Genomic DNA, 18,811 nt, shown 5'->3' with positions numbered 1-18,811 from the left:
AGAGAAGAGCAGTAACTTGCTCTGGTTGATATGAAAAGATTCTGTTTGGTGACCTCAAGCACAGTAGAAAGAAAGCAAGATCGATGTAAGGAAGGTATGTAAGCTGGGTTTAGCGGAGTGGGGGACGGAGGGGGGTGATTCTGGGACACCAGAATCACTGTCAAACCCTCTTAAGGTGTCATGGGCTATTCGACAAAACACCAAGGATGGAAGGTGTCCACTTGAACACCCCCAAGAAGTCCCCTACTCAGCTCAGTCCAGACAGTTGTCATGCTGATGTGCTCTGGAGGCCACACTGTGGTTGATCCCTGGAGCCAGCATTACAGCCATTGTGTGTGCTGTTGCACCAGGGAGGCAAAATGGGCTGATCCCTGGAGTTAGCATTACACTTTTAGCCATTAACACCAGGCAGAATGATATCTACAGATGGAAGGAAACACAGATGGATGGATCACATTAGTTTACAGTAAATGGTGCTTACCTTTGTGAGAGCTGAGTCCAATATCAGCACTAAGTTTTAACACCTACTCTCATGCAATGGAAATCATGCAAGTTGCCTGTACAAAAGGTGAGGTTTGTCTAAGCTCACAGATCCAACGGCTTCAACTATGATGCAATGGGAGTACTAAATTATAACCTGAAAACTACTGGAAACTAAATCAAATCAGACAAATGCATTTGTGGTGGCATTAGCTGAAACCTTTGTCTTATTCTGTCAAATGATTATATTTTCCAATAAATATAAATGCCATTTAGGTCTACTTCAATAATGCTCTTCAAATGATCAGTCCACCTTAACTGGCTATAGTTATTTGTTGAGTTTGCATCATACCCACCACCAGCTTTATTGTCAGAGGTTATCAAGCATCCATTTTAGAAAATGTGTGTCAACGATTATCAGCTCTTGGTAAGAAATCATAAAGGAGGCTGCATTAACCTTTAACTACTTGAATCTGTGAAATTCAAGGATTACAGGAATTGACGGATTTGCTAAGCCAAAAGAGTGCAATTCATGGACCTCACACTAATTGCATTACACACTGACCAAATGTGCCTAACAGAGACCACCACTGGTTAGCATATACTGTATACCCTACAAAAGGTATGGCAATACAACTTAGGCTTAAACACTACACAAATGGGACAAATTAATGTACTCAAATGCTATAACTTGGTTATTAACATACTTTGTTGAATGGAAAACTTGTTTCAATATTGAAAAATTACCAACACACCTAAATACAACATTATAGGTAAAGTATCATGAAACCGAAGTTCAACATTTCCATCCACCCATTTTAACTCAAAATACTTGGTCTGAAGATGCTCTCTTGCTAAATGGCAAGGCATTTCACATTTTGAAAGAAGTAGTGAATCTTGAACATTCCTGTTTAAAATAAGGATTGTCAAATAACTAAAAATGATGTAGAAAATCCCCTAATTTCCCATCTCAATAGACTGCGCTTCAGTCACTTTTAGAGGTTACTTTATGTTTCGGTTCCTGGGAAACAGAATTAGGATCCTGGAGACCTTTTTTGGTATAGCTGGAATGAAAAAGGTCAAATGCCAAATCTCAGTACGCTTCCATTCCTTGTGGGAAAAAATGGTAATCGCATACAATTAAAAGTGGAACTTTGGGGTCAAAGAAAGAATGAAACCGGATAAGCAAGTTGATGCTAAAACCAAAGTATTAATGAGACAAGTCAGGGCATTCTTTCCAGTTTTAGCTACTGAACTCCACCCCCAAGGAATTGCTCAAGTGAGATCAAGTTTAAATCCCACTGCCACAACTCTACAAAAAATCAAAAAAGGAGAGTTTATTCTTTTTGTGGCTACTCCCCTTCACTGGAACTCACTTTCTGATTGGCACATTACCGGAATCTCCCGTCTTTGAGGAAGATTACAGTTTTATTAATATAACTAACTGAGAGTGAGATAGTCCTTTGCTGTGGCAATATATGCCCTAAAACATACATACAGATACAGAGTTTAACATCTTTATGCAATTACCTTTACATGGCGTAGAGAATAGAGGAAAAAACACTAAGAAATGACACAGTGCTCTGTGCCACTGGTTCGTCACAATTATTAGTTCGGACGTTGTTTGGGGTGTGGGGTACAAAGTTTGCATGTTCTGTCACTATTTTTGTGCTGTAATCCAGCAATGTTTTGCAATTAATTTTCCTGTTCTACGTTGTCTGTGAAATACTACATAAGGTTAGGGCTCCTCAGATCGTCAACACCACAACCGTGGTTATTTTCATCCCATTGATAATAGACTGCAGATAACACAATTCCCTGCTGCAGGACAACTTTGTTTTGATTCTGTATGTATTTGGAGATGGGCAAAGGTTTCTCCCAAAACGCTTCACACATTTGCTATTTCAAAATCAAAGCGGCAGGTTACAGTGCCAGGTAATAAAAAAAAAGTGCTGAAGTGAAGAGCCTTTGTTCTGTACTTTAGCTCTTAAACTAGAACAGATGGCTTCACAAGCACAGGCATGCATCCCTATCTAGGGCACTGTCTTGAAAGTCATTCATTTAAAAAAAAGGAAATTCTGAGCTTGCAGCACTGAGGCAAAAGAAGATGTAATTAACCAAAGAGATAACAGTCTCTAAACATGTTAAGCTTAGCATACACCTTTATCTAAACATATTAAGCTTAGCATACACCTTTGAATCAAGCAGGTGTTTTTAATATACAGAAAACATAAAAGTGCAGACAATGCAAGTGCCAATAAGCAGATGTTCTCAATTTCCTACCGCAAACCCCATTAATTATCAATTATTGCAATAGTTATAGCTTGTGCAAGAGGGCTTTAAACTGGGCGTTATGCTTGATCTGTGCCATTTCAAAAGGGGAGGTAACTTCAGTAGCAGAAAATGTATGAGAGAGTCCCCAACATGCCTTTACTGTAGCCAGGGCTTGAATTTCAGCGTGGGATTGCAGGAATTGTACATTTTCCAAGTTCCTCCTGCATATCTGCAACTTTCAGTGCGGGAAAATCCTGCAAAGATATTTGAAGACACCAAGGTATTGTATTTTTCACCCAGTTTAGAATGGCTGAAATGCTACAACAGCCTCTAAGGAAGTGGGTGTCAGTGACGAAGCACCATTCTGTGTAGTTCTGTTTAAAATAAATAAATAAATAAAAGTAGTGATGGATATTTTAAGTGCCGCGAGACTTTATTCTCTCATACATGATTCTAGGCCGCTATATTTAAGCATTATAGAAACTCAGTGCATTGCAGTAACACCGTGTAACAATTTTTTTTTTTTTTTTTTTTTTTTTGTTCCTGGGTAGTAAGTGTTATTTCCCAATTGCTTTCAAAAGTATAGAAAATGGCTATTATTCCCCACAAACTTTGCTTTTGTGACCAGGACAGGTAAATTTCAAAATATCACTATTTCCAATGAGAAAACGGGCGAATCTGTGTCTTTTCGTTCACATAAAGTCAGAAAAAAACAACATATGAATCCAAATTAACATGTATTTATACTAAAGTAATACAAAAATGACTACAAATGATTTAGAAGTGAGTAGTTTTTCGAGAATTACGATTATACTGTAAATTTAATAGCCCTTTTCTATACTTTTGCGGCATAAGCAACTAGGAAATAACACTTACTACCCAGGAACAAAAATTGTGTTACATAGTGTAATTAAACAGTTTGAAAAAAAGATGACATTATGTCTATCTAGGTGTTGTATTGCAAGCGGTGACTTTTGCTTGAATTCTTAAAAGCCCCATTCATTTTGGGGCACCAGCGCACCAAAGGTTACGCACATATTACACAGGCACAGTAAAAGCCACCAACATGGTTTATGGCTTGTTTAAAAGTAGAGATTCGGGGCTTTCCAAATTTTGTATTCTCATTTGACACTATTATGGCACCACTATCCATATAGAAAATAGAAAGACTGGGATAGCTGTGCTCAGCTGTAATGCTAACAATGCATATAATTATTGTTAAGTTATGATAGATAGAAAAGTAATTCATAATACTGTACAATTATAAAAACTTTCCAGATTTCAGCTATTCAGGTTCCAAGGAGAGCGGTCCTTTGCCACACAGTAGATAACTTTCTTGCTCAAATAGTACCTCAGCTTGAAGCAGGCAAATAGGCCCAATTTAAAAGAACAGATAATGTAGTTTAAACCCCAAACTTCAGCATGTGTCATTTCAGCATGAACAAGCGTTAAATCGACATTCACTGTAACCTTTAGTTTCTTTTTTTGTTTTGTTTTGTTTTTTTTTAGTTTAACAGATTCATTGTAAAGAACTCAGAACCACACCATGCAAAAGCAGCTTGCTATGTAAAATTAAAAGCTAGAAAATCCTTTGACACAATGTATCAAACACTTTGTAGAAAAGCAATAGAAAACTGAGCAAAGATTGCACTTAATCATTACTTAACAAGTCAAGATAGCTAGCATGTTTGCAATACAAAAGAAAGGCATATTTTTGTTGACATAACATGGGATCTTATTATACGGGTGGATGAATTGGGAGGGTGTTGTATCTGCCCCTGCCCCTATCCCTATCCCCATCTCTCCAATGTGCTACAGTTTCTCAGGGCAAAATATGATGAAATAGAGAAAAAATATACTGACAAATGGGAAACTGTATGCACCAGTAGCCCAAATATACACATATTTGTCAAATTAAAGCTTTTTAGGTGATGCAGACAGTACCATTCCACAAGTGACCAATGAACAACAAGCCTGTCATAGTTGAGCCCTATTGTCAATCTTATTAGTATTGTTTTGGTGCCAAAATTAGAAGTTACAGAAAGTTATGCAGTTACTGGTAAAAGTACCTATTTGTACATGTTTCACTATTGATTACCCACATTCATTGGCTACACCTTGTTGGAATTTGGCCTTGTGTGTCACCCAATCGCTTCTGCCCATCTGGTTGTAAGTGTACTATAAATGCCATATCCATATTTTGAGTCTAAACCTGATGGCGTGTGCAGATTAAAAAGCAGTCAAGGTCACTATCAATTCACAGTTTTTTTAGCAGGGTCTGGCCTGTGACTCTGCAGCACTGGAGGTGAGAATGGCTATACTTAATTTCTGTTGCTAGTTTATTTTTGTTTCATTGGGGTGGATTTTTCTTTTCAAGTTATGAATCAAAACATCACATTCTATGTCTCACTTTACCACAAGTGTTAGCAAACAAACATTCTATGAATGGAACTACAGTAGAAAAGTGGTGACAACAACATTTTCGTGGAATAAAACATACAAATGAGGTATATCCCACTCTTAAGACTGAATAAATTAATTCTAAAATGAACAGTTGACCCAGTCTTTTCCAGTTTAGGCCCATCTTCTGGCTTGCCTTATTGCTCTAATGAAGACACCCCAATATGACACTGATAAACCGGATCTATTAACTTATAACCGACTACAACTGTACAATGGGTGATCCTTAATAAAACCAATCAGTGGTGCACAGGCACATAAACAGTACTGTCAGACTATACACATGGTTTTATCTACTGCATTCACCACAAAGGTACATAGTAATGTGTAGTGTGTTAAATCAAATATGTATGAGGAGCAACTATCAGTTACATAGAACAGCTGTGAAGTCAAGGGGAGAACCACTCAGTAAATTAAATGTACAGCCCCAGGAAGGCTACACTAGTAGGGCTACTGGATTTTCCGCAATCGCGGAATTGGGCATTGGCAAAGGAATTAGACATTTTGGGAATGGAATTTTGCAGTGTTGTATTTTTGTCCCAGCCAAGTTCAGATAATTCGTCATGTGACTTCACTCACATGTCTGAAACTCAACATGGCAGCTGCACCAATGAGAAAAAAAATTTTTCAACATAAGACAGAGCTGAAACATTTTCTGACAATCTATATGAGAATGGTAGGATACTAGTCTACAAATGTTGATGTCATTTGATTGATCGTGTATGAGTCAATACCATTAAGATGACATTGCCAGTCAAACACATAGAGAACAAGACAGCAAAAAAAGACAGCAACAAATGCAAAGCAGTGCATTCTTCTGTGCTAAAAAACTTAGGTCTAAGGTACTGCGATCAAGGCAGGGTTCAAGGCAGGGTTTTTCCTCAGTAAGAAAGCAAGCTAAATGAATTATTTAAATTATTGTTTACTTTATTTCTTTCCACTTTACCTGCATTTAATAAAGCTATAATTAGCAATGTTAAACAATGACCGTTTAATTAAATGAAGCTGAAAGCTATTTTTCTAGCTAAACATTCCTTACGAAAATTGATCGCTTTACTGTGTAAAGGATGTTGACCCTACACACCCTTTGTTTCATAAGACATTCTGTCTGGAGTCACACCTCTTGTTGAATTTAACAAATAACAGGGCAGAATTAGCAAATAAACAATTGGGAGGATTAATTATGTGTTTACATTAAAAGGGGGAGCTATTTAAATTACATTCGGGTGACACAGAACTTGTGTAGCAATGAGTTAGTCAACACTCCTTTTATTTTATTATTTTTTTTTTTAATCAGTGTTTCATATTTTATCATGGGTAGGTAATGCCAGTAAAATGCTACACTTAATTTGTGGAGTACTGTAAAACAGGATTACTCTCACCTGACATTGCTGGACTGTTACTAAACTGTTTAACATTTTTTTTTTTTTTATTGTTATTGTAATGCCAGCAATAAGCTAAACAGGTCTTTTCAAAACACCTTTATTTGTAGACTCTTGTTGAGTGGAAGACTGTAAATATGATACTCACAACAGTGCTGGACATTTGTTTAATGAACTGTTGTAATATAATTAGGTTTTTCTGATTGTTTCAATGGCAACAATGAGCCAAGTGGTTTTTATAAGCAAGTGTCTTCATGTGCTTTACTTAATATTACTGCAACAAGCGTCCGATTGAAAATCTAATAAAATAAAATAATTGTGGTAATATGTGGTGGTGTACTGGTGTGGGTGTATGTGGGAAATATTGGGTTGGCAAGGAGGGGGTTAAATTCCTCCATCAGAACATGTTGGAATGTAGCCAGCGGTGTATAAAAAGGCTGATCACGGATGTTAATGTTAGCATTCATGTTGGTGAAGGTTAGCGTTTGCATTGGTGTGTTTTAGTGCTCTGATATATTGAGAATTATCGTTGGTGTTCAGGGGAGTTGTGAATCAGTGTTTCAATGGAAGAGGCTGCTCGGTCTAATACTACGGTGTAGTTAAAGTGTTTTGTATTGTTTTTGTACAAACTGTTTGTTTTGTTTATTATTTATTATTAAAATGTGCACATTAACACTTTAAACTTCTGTCTCTGGGCTATGAATCTAGCCTTTCCACATAATATTTATTCATTTACTTATTTTAACTGTCAACATTATATTTATGAAAAACTGAATTTGCTATTCCCCAGAATGGAAAATCAGTAACCTTACACTAGGTTAAGAAAATAAAAACAAATGAGAAAGAGAACCAATTGTGCAGTTAAAAATGTACTTTTAAAACCCTACTGACTAATGTGTTAGAGAAGTGAAGAGGTACAGAAAACATGCAGACTATGCATTTATCAAGAGCACAAATGAAACAGATACATGTACAGAAACGGGCAAACATTAACCTCACTCTTAAAGTTTGCTTGTCTGAGAAGGCAGATTTCTACACCCCCTACACTATCCAGTTTGTATCCCTATTAGGTGCAAAAAATGTCAAATTGTCCCTTGATGAAAGTCTTGGCAGGAAAGTAAAACACTTTAATCTGAAAGATACAAGATAACTGCAGTAGCTACCACCCCCTGTCTTTGTTAGCCAGGGTAGGGTTAATTGCCAAAGGGTCCTAGCCAGCTAACCAAATCAACTTTAATAACAAGCAACTGCTTATTCGAGGACAGAGAAAGGTTTACCTCCAGCTTAAAGTGTGAAAGAACACCCTGCAGTGTTTACAAGAACCTCAAAGCCTGCTTTATCTTTGCTGTAACCTGAGACTGAAGGGATATATTTTTCAACACACTCCTGATTTCAACTTCTATTAGGGAGCGTTTGCCAGGAGAAATGGAATTTCTCTTATGAGCATCACAAGGTAACCAGATCATGCTCCCTCTTGCAACGCTACTCCTTTCCTTTTCCCACAACAGGCATTCACTCCAGTCAGAGCATCAGCCTTGCTGCAGGAGGGAGCACAATCTGGACACACTACGCTCACAAGAGAAATTATCTTTCTCCTGTCACACGCTTGAGTACATTCTGAAAAATGTAATGTCAGCTAAATTTACAACCAATATCAAGACAAACAGTGTTATGTCAAACTATATCCCTGCGACACAAAAGCAGGTTACAGCAAAGAAAAATTAAATTAATGTGTACCACCAGGATATTTTTTTTCCCTGATCATGAAATTCAGCATTAACATGTGTACTTTTGTTTTGTAGGAAATTATTGGGAAATGTTGAAAACTATGTATAACAGCTAGACTGTACTTTGATAAAAAAAAGGGTTAATGTATGTTTCAAACAAGTGGTGAGTATGCAAGAGTGGAATAGAAGCAGCTCGGGGTGCAAGTTTTGTCTACTGAAGCAGAACATCCTGTTATTAGTAAATTTCATGGTAAATAGGTTAAGTTTAGCAATAACTTGTTAATATAATGTAAAGAATGGGTTTGAGGAAACAAAGCTGGTTATTCAGCCTTAGCAAATTATTAGATATACAGCAGGTTATGACCCGGATACAATGTAACCCAATAAGGTCATGCATGAAATTAAAGTTGTGTGTTAGAGAAACAAGGGGTAATGTCACCCAAGGTTATAACTGTCAATAAGCTTAGGGCACGCACTGGGGAGAGCACAAGGGGGTCAAGCAGGGGCACTGGCCCTGCTGTAATCATCTCCAAAATATTGATTTCAGCTTATCAATGTATTCTGTTTGCCCTTTCTGTCACTGACACTCATAAACTGAACGGATTTCCTCATAACGTGTGCTTATGGACTCACATGTACTCGGTTTGCACATGTTCCCACAATTGCAGTTAAGGACGCGCATGTCTACTTAATGTTTGAGTCCAGCTGCAGTAGTACAGTTGGTGGAAAACAGCACATTTTATAAATTGTGCAATTTTATGCTAGAACTGTTTTTTTACAAAGGTAGAACATTGATCTAGCAGGTGCAATAAGTGTCGTAGAGAGCTGTTTAAAAGTTTTGCACAGCCTGAGAACAGGACGAAAAGTTTGTTTTATGAGTACTTTTTAAAAGCTGAAAATTGTGCTAATGAACTGAATCTGCAAATGCCAACATTCAGGAAAAGGCGCCCAACAAAAACACTGGAACATTTTTATGGGACTTGCACAGCCAGAATCCTATGCTTTTGAACGTTTGCAAGAGAAATATAAAGTCGACAGTTTTTTTTCACCTGAACTTGATACTGCAATAAGTAAGTATTGGCGAGTGGTCCTGCTTCAAGTAATTAACATTAGCTGTATTTAAGTAACATTGTAAAGGTGGTATTGTTTTAATTAGGTGATTTACTGTTTGTGATTAGTACCAGGTGAGTGTGGTTTGTGATTTGCAATCTGACGACTTTGCCTTTCTTCTCCTCTAAAATCTCAGATATCCGCAAACTCTTTAACACCTCTCCCTTGTCTCCCCCCCACCCCCTCCCTCAACCCCATCTCCCTCCAGAACACTTTCCTCTCTAAAACCCTCGAGCGGCCAGTACACCACCAGCTCTCTGCTTTTCTCTCTAACCACTCTCTGCTTGACCCTCTCCAATCTGGTTTCCGCACTGATCACTCCACTGAAACTGCTCTCCTGTCTGTCACTAACTCACTAAACTCTGCCCTTGCTGCCTCTCTCTCCTCTGTCCTAATTCTCTTCAAACTGCTCTTGCTTGGTTCTCCTCCTACCTCTCTAACCACACTTACCAGGTAACCTGGCACGACTCAACCTCCACACGTCACCCTCTCTCAACAGGAGTCCCCCAAGGATCAGTCTTGGGTCCTCTCTCTACACCCACTCCCTGAGCCCCCTCATCACATCCTATGATCTCTTATACCATTTCTATGCTGATAATGCGCAGATCTTCCTCTCCTCCTCCCCCCTCTGACCCCACCATCCCTTCCCATATCCCTTATTGTCTGTCTGTTATCTCCTCCTTTTCTTCCCCCTCCTCTGATCTCTATATCTCCATTCCTCTGGAATCTACCACGCTCGCTCCTTTCTCCTCAGCCAATAACCTTGGAGTAACCCTGGACCCCTGCCTCCCGGCACATCTCCACTCTAGCATCCACTTGCCAATTCTTCCTGAGCAACATATGAAGAATCCGACCATTCCTCACCAACTACTCCACGCAACTCCTTGTCCAGGCACTGGTACTCTCCCACCTAGACTACTGCAACTCCCTCCTGGACAGTCTCCCTGCGTCCGCCACCCATCCGCTCCAGCTCATCCAGAACTCCGCTGCTCACCTGGTGTTCTCTCTGCCTCGCTTCTCCCACACTACTCTGTTCACTCCACTGGCTCCCAATCACCACTTACATCCTGTTCAAGACTCTTGTACTCACCTACTGATGCCTTGACCAGACTGCACCCAGCTACCTCCAGACCCTCATCTCTCCCTACACCCTTACCCGACCTCTCTGCTCCGCCTGCATTAGAAGACTGACTGTACCTCTGCTACGCTCCCCTGCCTCCAGAGCCCGCTCCTTCACCACCATCGCCCCACAGTGGTGGAACGACCTTACTACAGATGTCATGGCTGCCCAGTCTTGGACCACCTTCTGGCGCCTCCTCAAGACACACCTCTTCAGACAACACCTGTAAAACAACTCTTCCCTTCTAGACAATATAGCACTCTGTCTTCAATGCACTTTAACTTGCACTTATCTGCTCCCTATTTTATTGTATTTAATCCTACACTAAAACCAATCTGTAGTATCTTGTATTTCACTTTCACTCCTATCTAACCTTGATGTAACTATCAACACTATTATCTGCTCCTGAACTGCCCTGATATCAAATGATACAAGATTTTTAGCCCCTCCTTGCAAAAAAGCCCCCAGTATAGAAGGTAGTCATTGACCAGGCTATTTAAGTTAACGTATAGGTAGTTGACTAACATAATCTGCATAAGAACATATTTGCTATAATTGGTTGCTGTTATATCACTATGCAATAATGCAAATATGCAATAATATAAATAATGATTAAATATAAATAATGATTAAATTATAAATACCACAATTCCCTATAGTATCACTCTCACAAAGGCACTAAAATCCTCTCTGCCTCCACACTTAAAGGGACTAACTATTGGAAACAGAATACAAGGACAGAATTTACTTTATATGGCAACTGGGGGGGGACTATGAGCTTGTTACAGAAAAGGCAAACTGACAAAACACCTAGCAAAAAACATAACATAAATGAGAACCAGGTTATTGAATTGTTCTGACATGCACAATATAGCAATTTACTGTAAAAACTTGCTTCCATACCTAAAAAGCATATCAGTGTTTTGAAGTGGTATTTTTACAGCGGGTGCCAAGAACTCTCCCTGTTTCCTACAAGAGCCACATGTAGCTGCAGGCTACAGAATCCTGCAGCACAGACTATCAGGAACAATAAATTGAATCCCTTACAACCAAAGGCTAACCAAAACCACCCTGTTCAGTTTTGTTATTAATTACACAAGCTGTGGCTTCACCCAACTGCAACCTTTATATTGCAAGTTACTAGGCCAGAGCAGAATGTCTGTGTCCACGAACCCCTACTGAACTTTTCTGTCTGACACAAAGTAAAACATGTGTACAGTAAGATGACCGCTGACAGTTGCTATCTCTCCCAGTCATTAGCAATGGTGTTGTGTTGTAAACATCTAGCTGTAAAGTTCTTGTTTAAGACCACTGTTTTGACAAGCAACCTTCCCTTACTTCTAAAAATAAATTTCATGGCTTGTCCGGAGCCACACTCAGGTCTTTTGTAATGATCTAAACATCGACACCCTTCCACTTCTAAACTTCAAACACTAAAAGGATTATTAAAGATATGATATGGAGATCTGCAACTGTTTAGATCAGTGAAATAGACACCAACAAGCTAATAAAAATGTTTACTTAACCCTTTTTTTTGTTTGCAATGAGCATACAATGCTTAGTATACTAAATTCAAATATAGCATTCCTTTCTAGACTTGCCAGCAGATCAGTTATTGTGTTTCAAATTATATAAATTAAAACAAACATTTTGTTTTGGCCAAGGAACCACCAGCCACAAATTAAATAAATAAATAAATAAAAACACCCTGTAGTGGGATTATCTCACTCATATTGCCTGAACAAGCATAACACTCTGGATATCGTTAACACCGATAAGGTTTAACAAGTCTCATCACAGTATGTATTACTTCTTCCTTGTGCTACCCAGGAATTAAAAGTTTTCTTGCCCAAAAGGCCACTAGTCTTTATAGCCATGCAACTGTTCCCCTCCAGGTCCAGCACAGAACACACTCATTCAGTAAAGGTATTCAAACGTTGTCTATGGGGCAGTAGGAGACCAGGCTTAAAATAGGCACGTTTTGTGATCTCTTTCTTGGGAAGCTACCAGAATACAAGCTTCAGTAGTTTGTAAGAATGAGAGATAGAGCAGTAATTTTGTAAGATGACAATGCCTCAGGGTTAGAAACTGCTTATTGTCCTGAAAAAAAGCACAATGGACAAACTATAGAAGGGAAATCAGATAGATAGATTACAATCCAATAGACTCCTACACAGGTACATATGCCCTAGTTAGTCCATGTCAAATGTACCAATGGTTTTAGCTAAAACGTTGTATTTACAAAATGGGATCATGTTCAATAGAATTACCTTCACTTTACCATGCGATTTGAGCTTGTTGGGTATTTGTTAGTTTTCCTGCTTCAACATCCCCCAAACTACAGAGCTGCCACATTTAATAAAGATGGGAACCGCCACATCAATAGCTGAAAACGTCCTTTGTTGACTCAGGATATTCGAATGTAAATATATCCCTGCTAGGGATTTGCATTTCACACTTTTCTTTAACATTCTGTGCGCTACAGATGTGATTGAGGGAAGAATACATTCCAGGGATACTTAGGAATTAAAGTTTTAAACTGGGTCAGTTTACATAAACTAATTTATACCGACTTCTATTGTCATAACTAAACGTTTACTTATCTGAGATTACAGTTTATACACTGCTTAGGGTGCATCGCAGTAATTCATGACAATTAATTTATAGTTTAGATCTTGGTTTATTTTAGCAAAGCAAAACAATCACATATCAAATAATTTCTATGAAAAAAAACAATAAAAGGAAGCAAATTAAGAAGATGAAAGGTGCAATTTATTTTTCAAGTATAAGAATAACATCAGAAAAGAAAGTAGTTCGTAAGTCTCAATCATTGTGTACAATTAGACCTGCACGCATTTGCTGCTTTTCCTCCCAGCTTTTCCTCCCAGCTACCCATATATATATATATATATATTATATATATATATTATATATATTATATATATATATATATATAATATATATGTCAAGCGCAAATTTAAATGCGTTAACCTTTACATTCTAAACACATCTACTACGACTACCATAAAAAAAGCAAAACGTAAATCACCACATTTAATAGATTTCAATGAAATAATAACTTATCATTAGGATTAAGACAAAGCGCCAGGCTTAGTCAAATTTACAAGAGTTTAACAGGTTTATATGAAAACTGACATATTTCTCAGGTTTCACTTACCTGGTCCTTGCGATTCTGTTGGAGACGCAGCAAAAAGGACAAAGAAAAAGACCGGCTCCAGCCACAAGAGACACCTGTAATGAAGGACAAGTAAAAAACGGTTAAAGGTCCAAATTGTTTTCAAACTTTTTTTTATGCAAAAAAAAAAAAAAAAAAAAAAAAAAAAAAGGGTGAAACGGCGTACCTTTTGTGCATTGCAAATTCAGTTTCTATCCTGAGAAAGGCTACATAGGTTAAATACAAATTACTTTTTTTATGGCTCTCCCCCAAGATTTGGAGTGAATGTAAGCCGGTAAAACAGCTGATGAGACTGGGTACAGGCAAGTGCAAAACTGTGGCGAGAAAAAATGTGGGGAGAAGTATCAGATAATAGAATGGTATCCCGCTGGGTCCTAAAGCCTGCCCATATTCATTGTTGAAAAGGCAACGCAGATTTGCAGTCACTCAACGGAACGAAGAGAGGGACGTACATGCCATCACGAGCTGTGCCCCACAGGTCCTAGCGCCTGTGATTTTAACTCTCAAAGGAGGGATTTAGAAATATTCGAGTGCTATTCACAAAGCTTTAACTGTTGAGTTATTTAACGAACGTTTTTTTCAAAAGTCTATTTCTGTATGATTAAAATACAGTTTGATATTCATGAAACCGTTTGAGACTGTTAAAAAAGGCAGCAACATTCTAAAATTGTTTAATGTACATCTAACAGAAAACTTGATGGGCACCAATATAAATATTTTGATATGAAATCGATATCGAACAATATCATTTCCACATCGCGATATTGTGGGATTTAAAAAACATTCTCATAATGAAAGTTTACAGAGACATACATTTTAACGCTAATGCTGCTAAAATTCAAATGCAGTATAATCAAGTTTATTTTATATTATATATATATATATATATATATATATATATATATATATATATATATATATATATATATATAGAGAGAGAGAGAGAGAGAGAGAGAGAGAGAGAGAGAGAGAGAGAGAGAGAGAGAGAGAGAGAGAGAGATCATATAATATAAGATATAATGGACTCTATACATACCAATCATTGTCATTCTCGTAAGCAAAGAAAAACCACACACTAAAGTATTATTTAACCATTTTATTTCATTGATTTGCATTTATGTACCAAACGTTATTTGCATGCAGCATTAAGTTTGGCACAATTGACCATCTGTAAAGTGTTGACGGGGTCATGGTGAATTTTGCATCCTGCCTTATTTTGAGATATGTGCATGCATCAGAGTTTTATTAAATGCTATCCGTATGTTTACTTAAACTATTATAAGCGAGATGTACTTTTTAGACATCAAAACAGTATAAAAACCATACTTGACACTTCATACTTAGTTTTAAAGGTGTCACGAGTCAACATTTACACGCAGAACCAGGGGCGCTGGAACTATGGGTGCTGGGGGTGCGGCAGCTGTGCATGTGTTTCCGTCATATACAGGAGTTACAATTTTGTTCAATGACTTTCAGCACCCCCCACTATAAAAACTGCTCTAGCGTCACTGCGTAGAACAACTTGAAATTCAATTTAATCAGAATGGCTAGAAAATGAAGTCTGTGCACAGTGAATATGGAAATATATTACGGTTTTGAGATGGAGGATAGAATCGTAAAAGAAGACTTTGTTTTTCTCCGTAGATATTATGAAGCAAAGCACCACTAAGTAAGTTGGTGCTTTTCATATGTGACTATCTGTTAATGTTTACGTTATGTTAATGTTTATTATTTAATGTACATACAGTATTTGGTATTACATTTGTGTGATTATATTTTTTCTCTGTTTTGGAAGGCTTCGATATTATCGATATGGAAATACATGCATGATATTGATATAACATTTTCATATCGTTGCCCACCATTAATTAAAACAGACTGAACATTCTGTAAATAACTAACTTCAAACAATGAAAAAGGGTTTGGATTAAGATATTCATTACAAGCCAAAAGTACAACTTTTTTGATACCTTTAAATAGGATCAGCTGAATATGTATATAAAATACACTAGCTTCCCAGGACTTTATATGCTTCTATTTATACAGAAGAACCGGTATATAAAGCGCAATGTTTGTGACTCCCATTTACCCCATAATGTCATCCCACTAGCGCTGCCATTCTTGTTATAAAGTGGAACATAAAAGGACAAATAAAGGGGAGCTCTTTCAAAAAAAAGATATATTAGCTAAGATAACTCTGATATATCAAATCCATAGCAAGTGGTGTTACATGTGTTACATTTGTAGAACACACCTCTATGCCTGCTGTGTAGATCTATTGGCCCATAAAACCTTGCATTTAGCACTTGTCAGTGGCAGAGGAATAGGGGCACCTGCACATGGCCCACGCACTCAGAGGGCCCTAGAGGGGTCCAAATGTTTTGAGAAAAAAAAAAAAAACTTAACAGTGAAAATATCCTTCACATTTATATTTGCATTTATATTCATATCATTGTATCTACCAGTGCCAGTAATTTAGTTTGTATTCTTCATTTCATTTCATCAGGTACTGCTATTCTCTTCATTATGTTTTTAAAAAATAGTTGAATTAAAATGAGCTTACTAACTTTTTTCTTCCCTCATAACTGTCTTTGCATGAAGGCTGGTATGAGGCGTTGTTTCATATCTCGTTGGAGTCTCTTTTTCAAACTCTGCAACCACTTGCACTTTAGACTAGTGATCTTTAAATATTGCAACCGTTTCTTACTGTCTTCATGGAAAGCTTTGGGGTACTGTTCAGCACACAGAATATAACTCATCAGTTATGTTCTGTGTGCACGATTCATCCTGTAGTTTAGGCGAAAACTGTTCACAGGTGCTGCTGGCTACCAAAATAAACAAAAGCAAATTAACATGCCTGTATTTCTGATTAGGAAAACTATTTTCTGTGAATTTCTGTGGAATCCTGGAGGGACTGGTGATTAGACTTGTTAGCTTGTGATTTAAAAGAGTGTAGTATTGGAAATCAAGGTACACACAAAGGGGGCTCCCGAGTCATGCATCCGGTAAAGGCACTCCGTGTGGAGTACAAGATGTGCCCCGTAGCCTGGAGGTCGTTGGTTCGAGAACTTTACATGAGTTGTTGTCATGCTAGTGGCCTTGAAAACATATACATGCAGATCTACTTTACTTCAAAAAATTATCACAATGGGTTAGACATTAAACAGCTTCTTCCAGTGAAAATGTTATACATCATCCTTAGTATCCTATTACTGTGAACCAAAGTTTATTTTTTTTAATTAAAAGCAGAGAGACAAGGCTAGTCTTAATTAGCTTGCTTACACATCAGTGATCTATATATTGGGTATCCTGTTAGATCCCGTTTACAGCTCAGCTCACTGGGGAGCAAGCCATCAAACCACTTCACATGATCTAAGCTGGGTTCAAACCTAAGCCTCCAGATCTAAAAGACATACAAGTTACACTGTGCACCACGTAGTCCTCTAATAATTTTTTTTTAGTGTAAAAATGATTGTGGAACCCTGCAGCCGCTTGTGGATAACTTCCACAATGGTAGACAATCATTTTGACAAGATTAGTGGCTTACAATGTCCTAAATACCAGATGCAAACATTCTTCTGGAACCTGTGTACACATTTGTTTTTTTCAGACTGTGCACAGTAAACAGGTGTTGTACGTAACTGGTCAACATGTGTTTAAATACCAAATTATAGACCTGAACCTGGTGTTAGCAGTAGGTCTAATAGCTAGCCTGTCTTCTTCTGAGATGAAAGACCAATTGACCCATTTTGTAAAGCCAGATCACACTGCCGGAAGCGGGCAACAACAAGAAGTGGATATCTAGAAAACTACATCTTGGAGGTTCCCAGCCTGTAGTCCAGTCCTGTGACGACATCCCAGGTCACACCTGAACAATTCCCCTAATCTGAAGATAATGACAGATGGAAGAATTGATCAATCCTGCTAATCATATACTGCTGTTTTCAATTCTAATTAAATTGTTGACCAAAATAAAAGTTTATTGCAGTTTTAAAGGTCTACATTTGTTTTACTTTTGGATTAACACACCTAAAGTAACATTTGGTAATCTATGTTTAGTTGAATTTATGTGTTTAATTGCCTTAATAATATATTATACTTAGTCAGTGCCATCTAATCGGGATCCTGATAATCGGAATTACTACTTAAATGGAAATCAACCCTGGGAGACTGTTCTTCCCACTGCTATTTATGTTGTTTAATTGGGGCGTCACTTCATTTAATTGGGATACAGTATCAAGAAACAAAAAAAAATAATACAAAAAACCCCCCACAAATGCCTTCCAATACAACTAAAAAAATGCATGTTATTATATAGTAAAATTATATATGCATTGAAAAACTGTGTTCGGACTAGGCTATACATTAATAAGTCATGTGAAGGATGTTGTCTTCTCATGCAGCAAGGGAGAAAGGATGGCAAAGCAAAGCTGACTGCACAAACTGTGCAAAATTATGTCTCTTATGTAATAAGAGTCACCCTTCACATGACATATTAACTTATTATAAATCACACACATAAGGATTAGAAACATACATATCTTTACAGTGATAATAACTTTTATTTTCATTAAATATAACATTCAACCCCCCTTCTCCAATTCTAAAAACGATTTGGTCCAGGATGGACCGTTACTGACGTACAGACACAGTAATCGATCTGCGCTGTGTTTTCAGACTAGTTCAACATGACGAAGCTATTTATTAAAACAAATGTACATCCTTTAAAACTTGCACCACTAGCATGTAAGTGTCCTGAAGCGCAATTAGTAACTGAAGAGTTGAAACTCTTGCTCTGATTTGGTGTAGGTAAGATGAAGGCATCTCTTTCGCAGCAGGGAGACTTGTTCCTGAAGACTTGCGTGAAGAAATGTATTGTTTTCCCTTTTTTACATTTCATCCGTGTTTGTCGTGTGATGCTTCGCTCTTGTGTCCAAAAAACTGAAATAATGTATCTGTCTTCAACAGTCCAGCATCACTTAAAACTTGGCAACAAGTGGTACCGCACACCCTGTCGTGGGTTATTTCTTACATATTAGTGACTTTAGACCACCTTGGTGAT

The 18,811-nt window shown here is 37.6% G+C and overlaps 1 protein-coding gene across 1 annotated transcript in view; it reads right to left on the bottom strand.

Moving 5' to 3' along the window:
- The window catches only part of LOC121322071 (collagen alpha-1(XVIII) chain-like), a 119,171-nt gene extending 105,104 nt beyond the window's left edge, over positions 1–14,067 (bottom strand). Inside the window, exons 1-2 of the mRNA XM_041261574.1 lie at positions 13,916–14,067; positions 13,732–13,805 (exon numbers count right to left, since the gene is read on the bottom strand). Coding sequence (XP_041117508.1) covers positions 13,732–13,805; positions 13,916–13,926 — 85 coding nt within the window. The 5' untranslated portion in view covers positions 13,927–14,067. The remainder of the gene's footprint in view (positions 1–13,731; positions 13,806–13,915) is intronic.
- Positions 14,068–18,811: the final 4,744 nt, after the last annotated feature.

This window comes from Polyodon spathula, chromosome 10 (genome assembly GCF_017654505.1).
Source record: "Polyodon spathula isolate WHYD16114869_AA chromosome 10, ASM1765450v1, whole genome shotgun sequence".
NCBI lineage: Eukaryota > Metazoa > Chordata > Actinopteri > Acipenseriformes > Polyodontidae > Polyodon > Polyodon spathula.
This window is presented reverse-complemented; position numbering and strand designations above follow the sequence as displayed.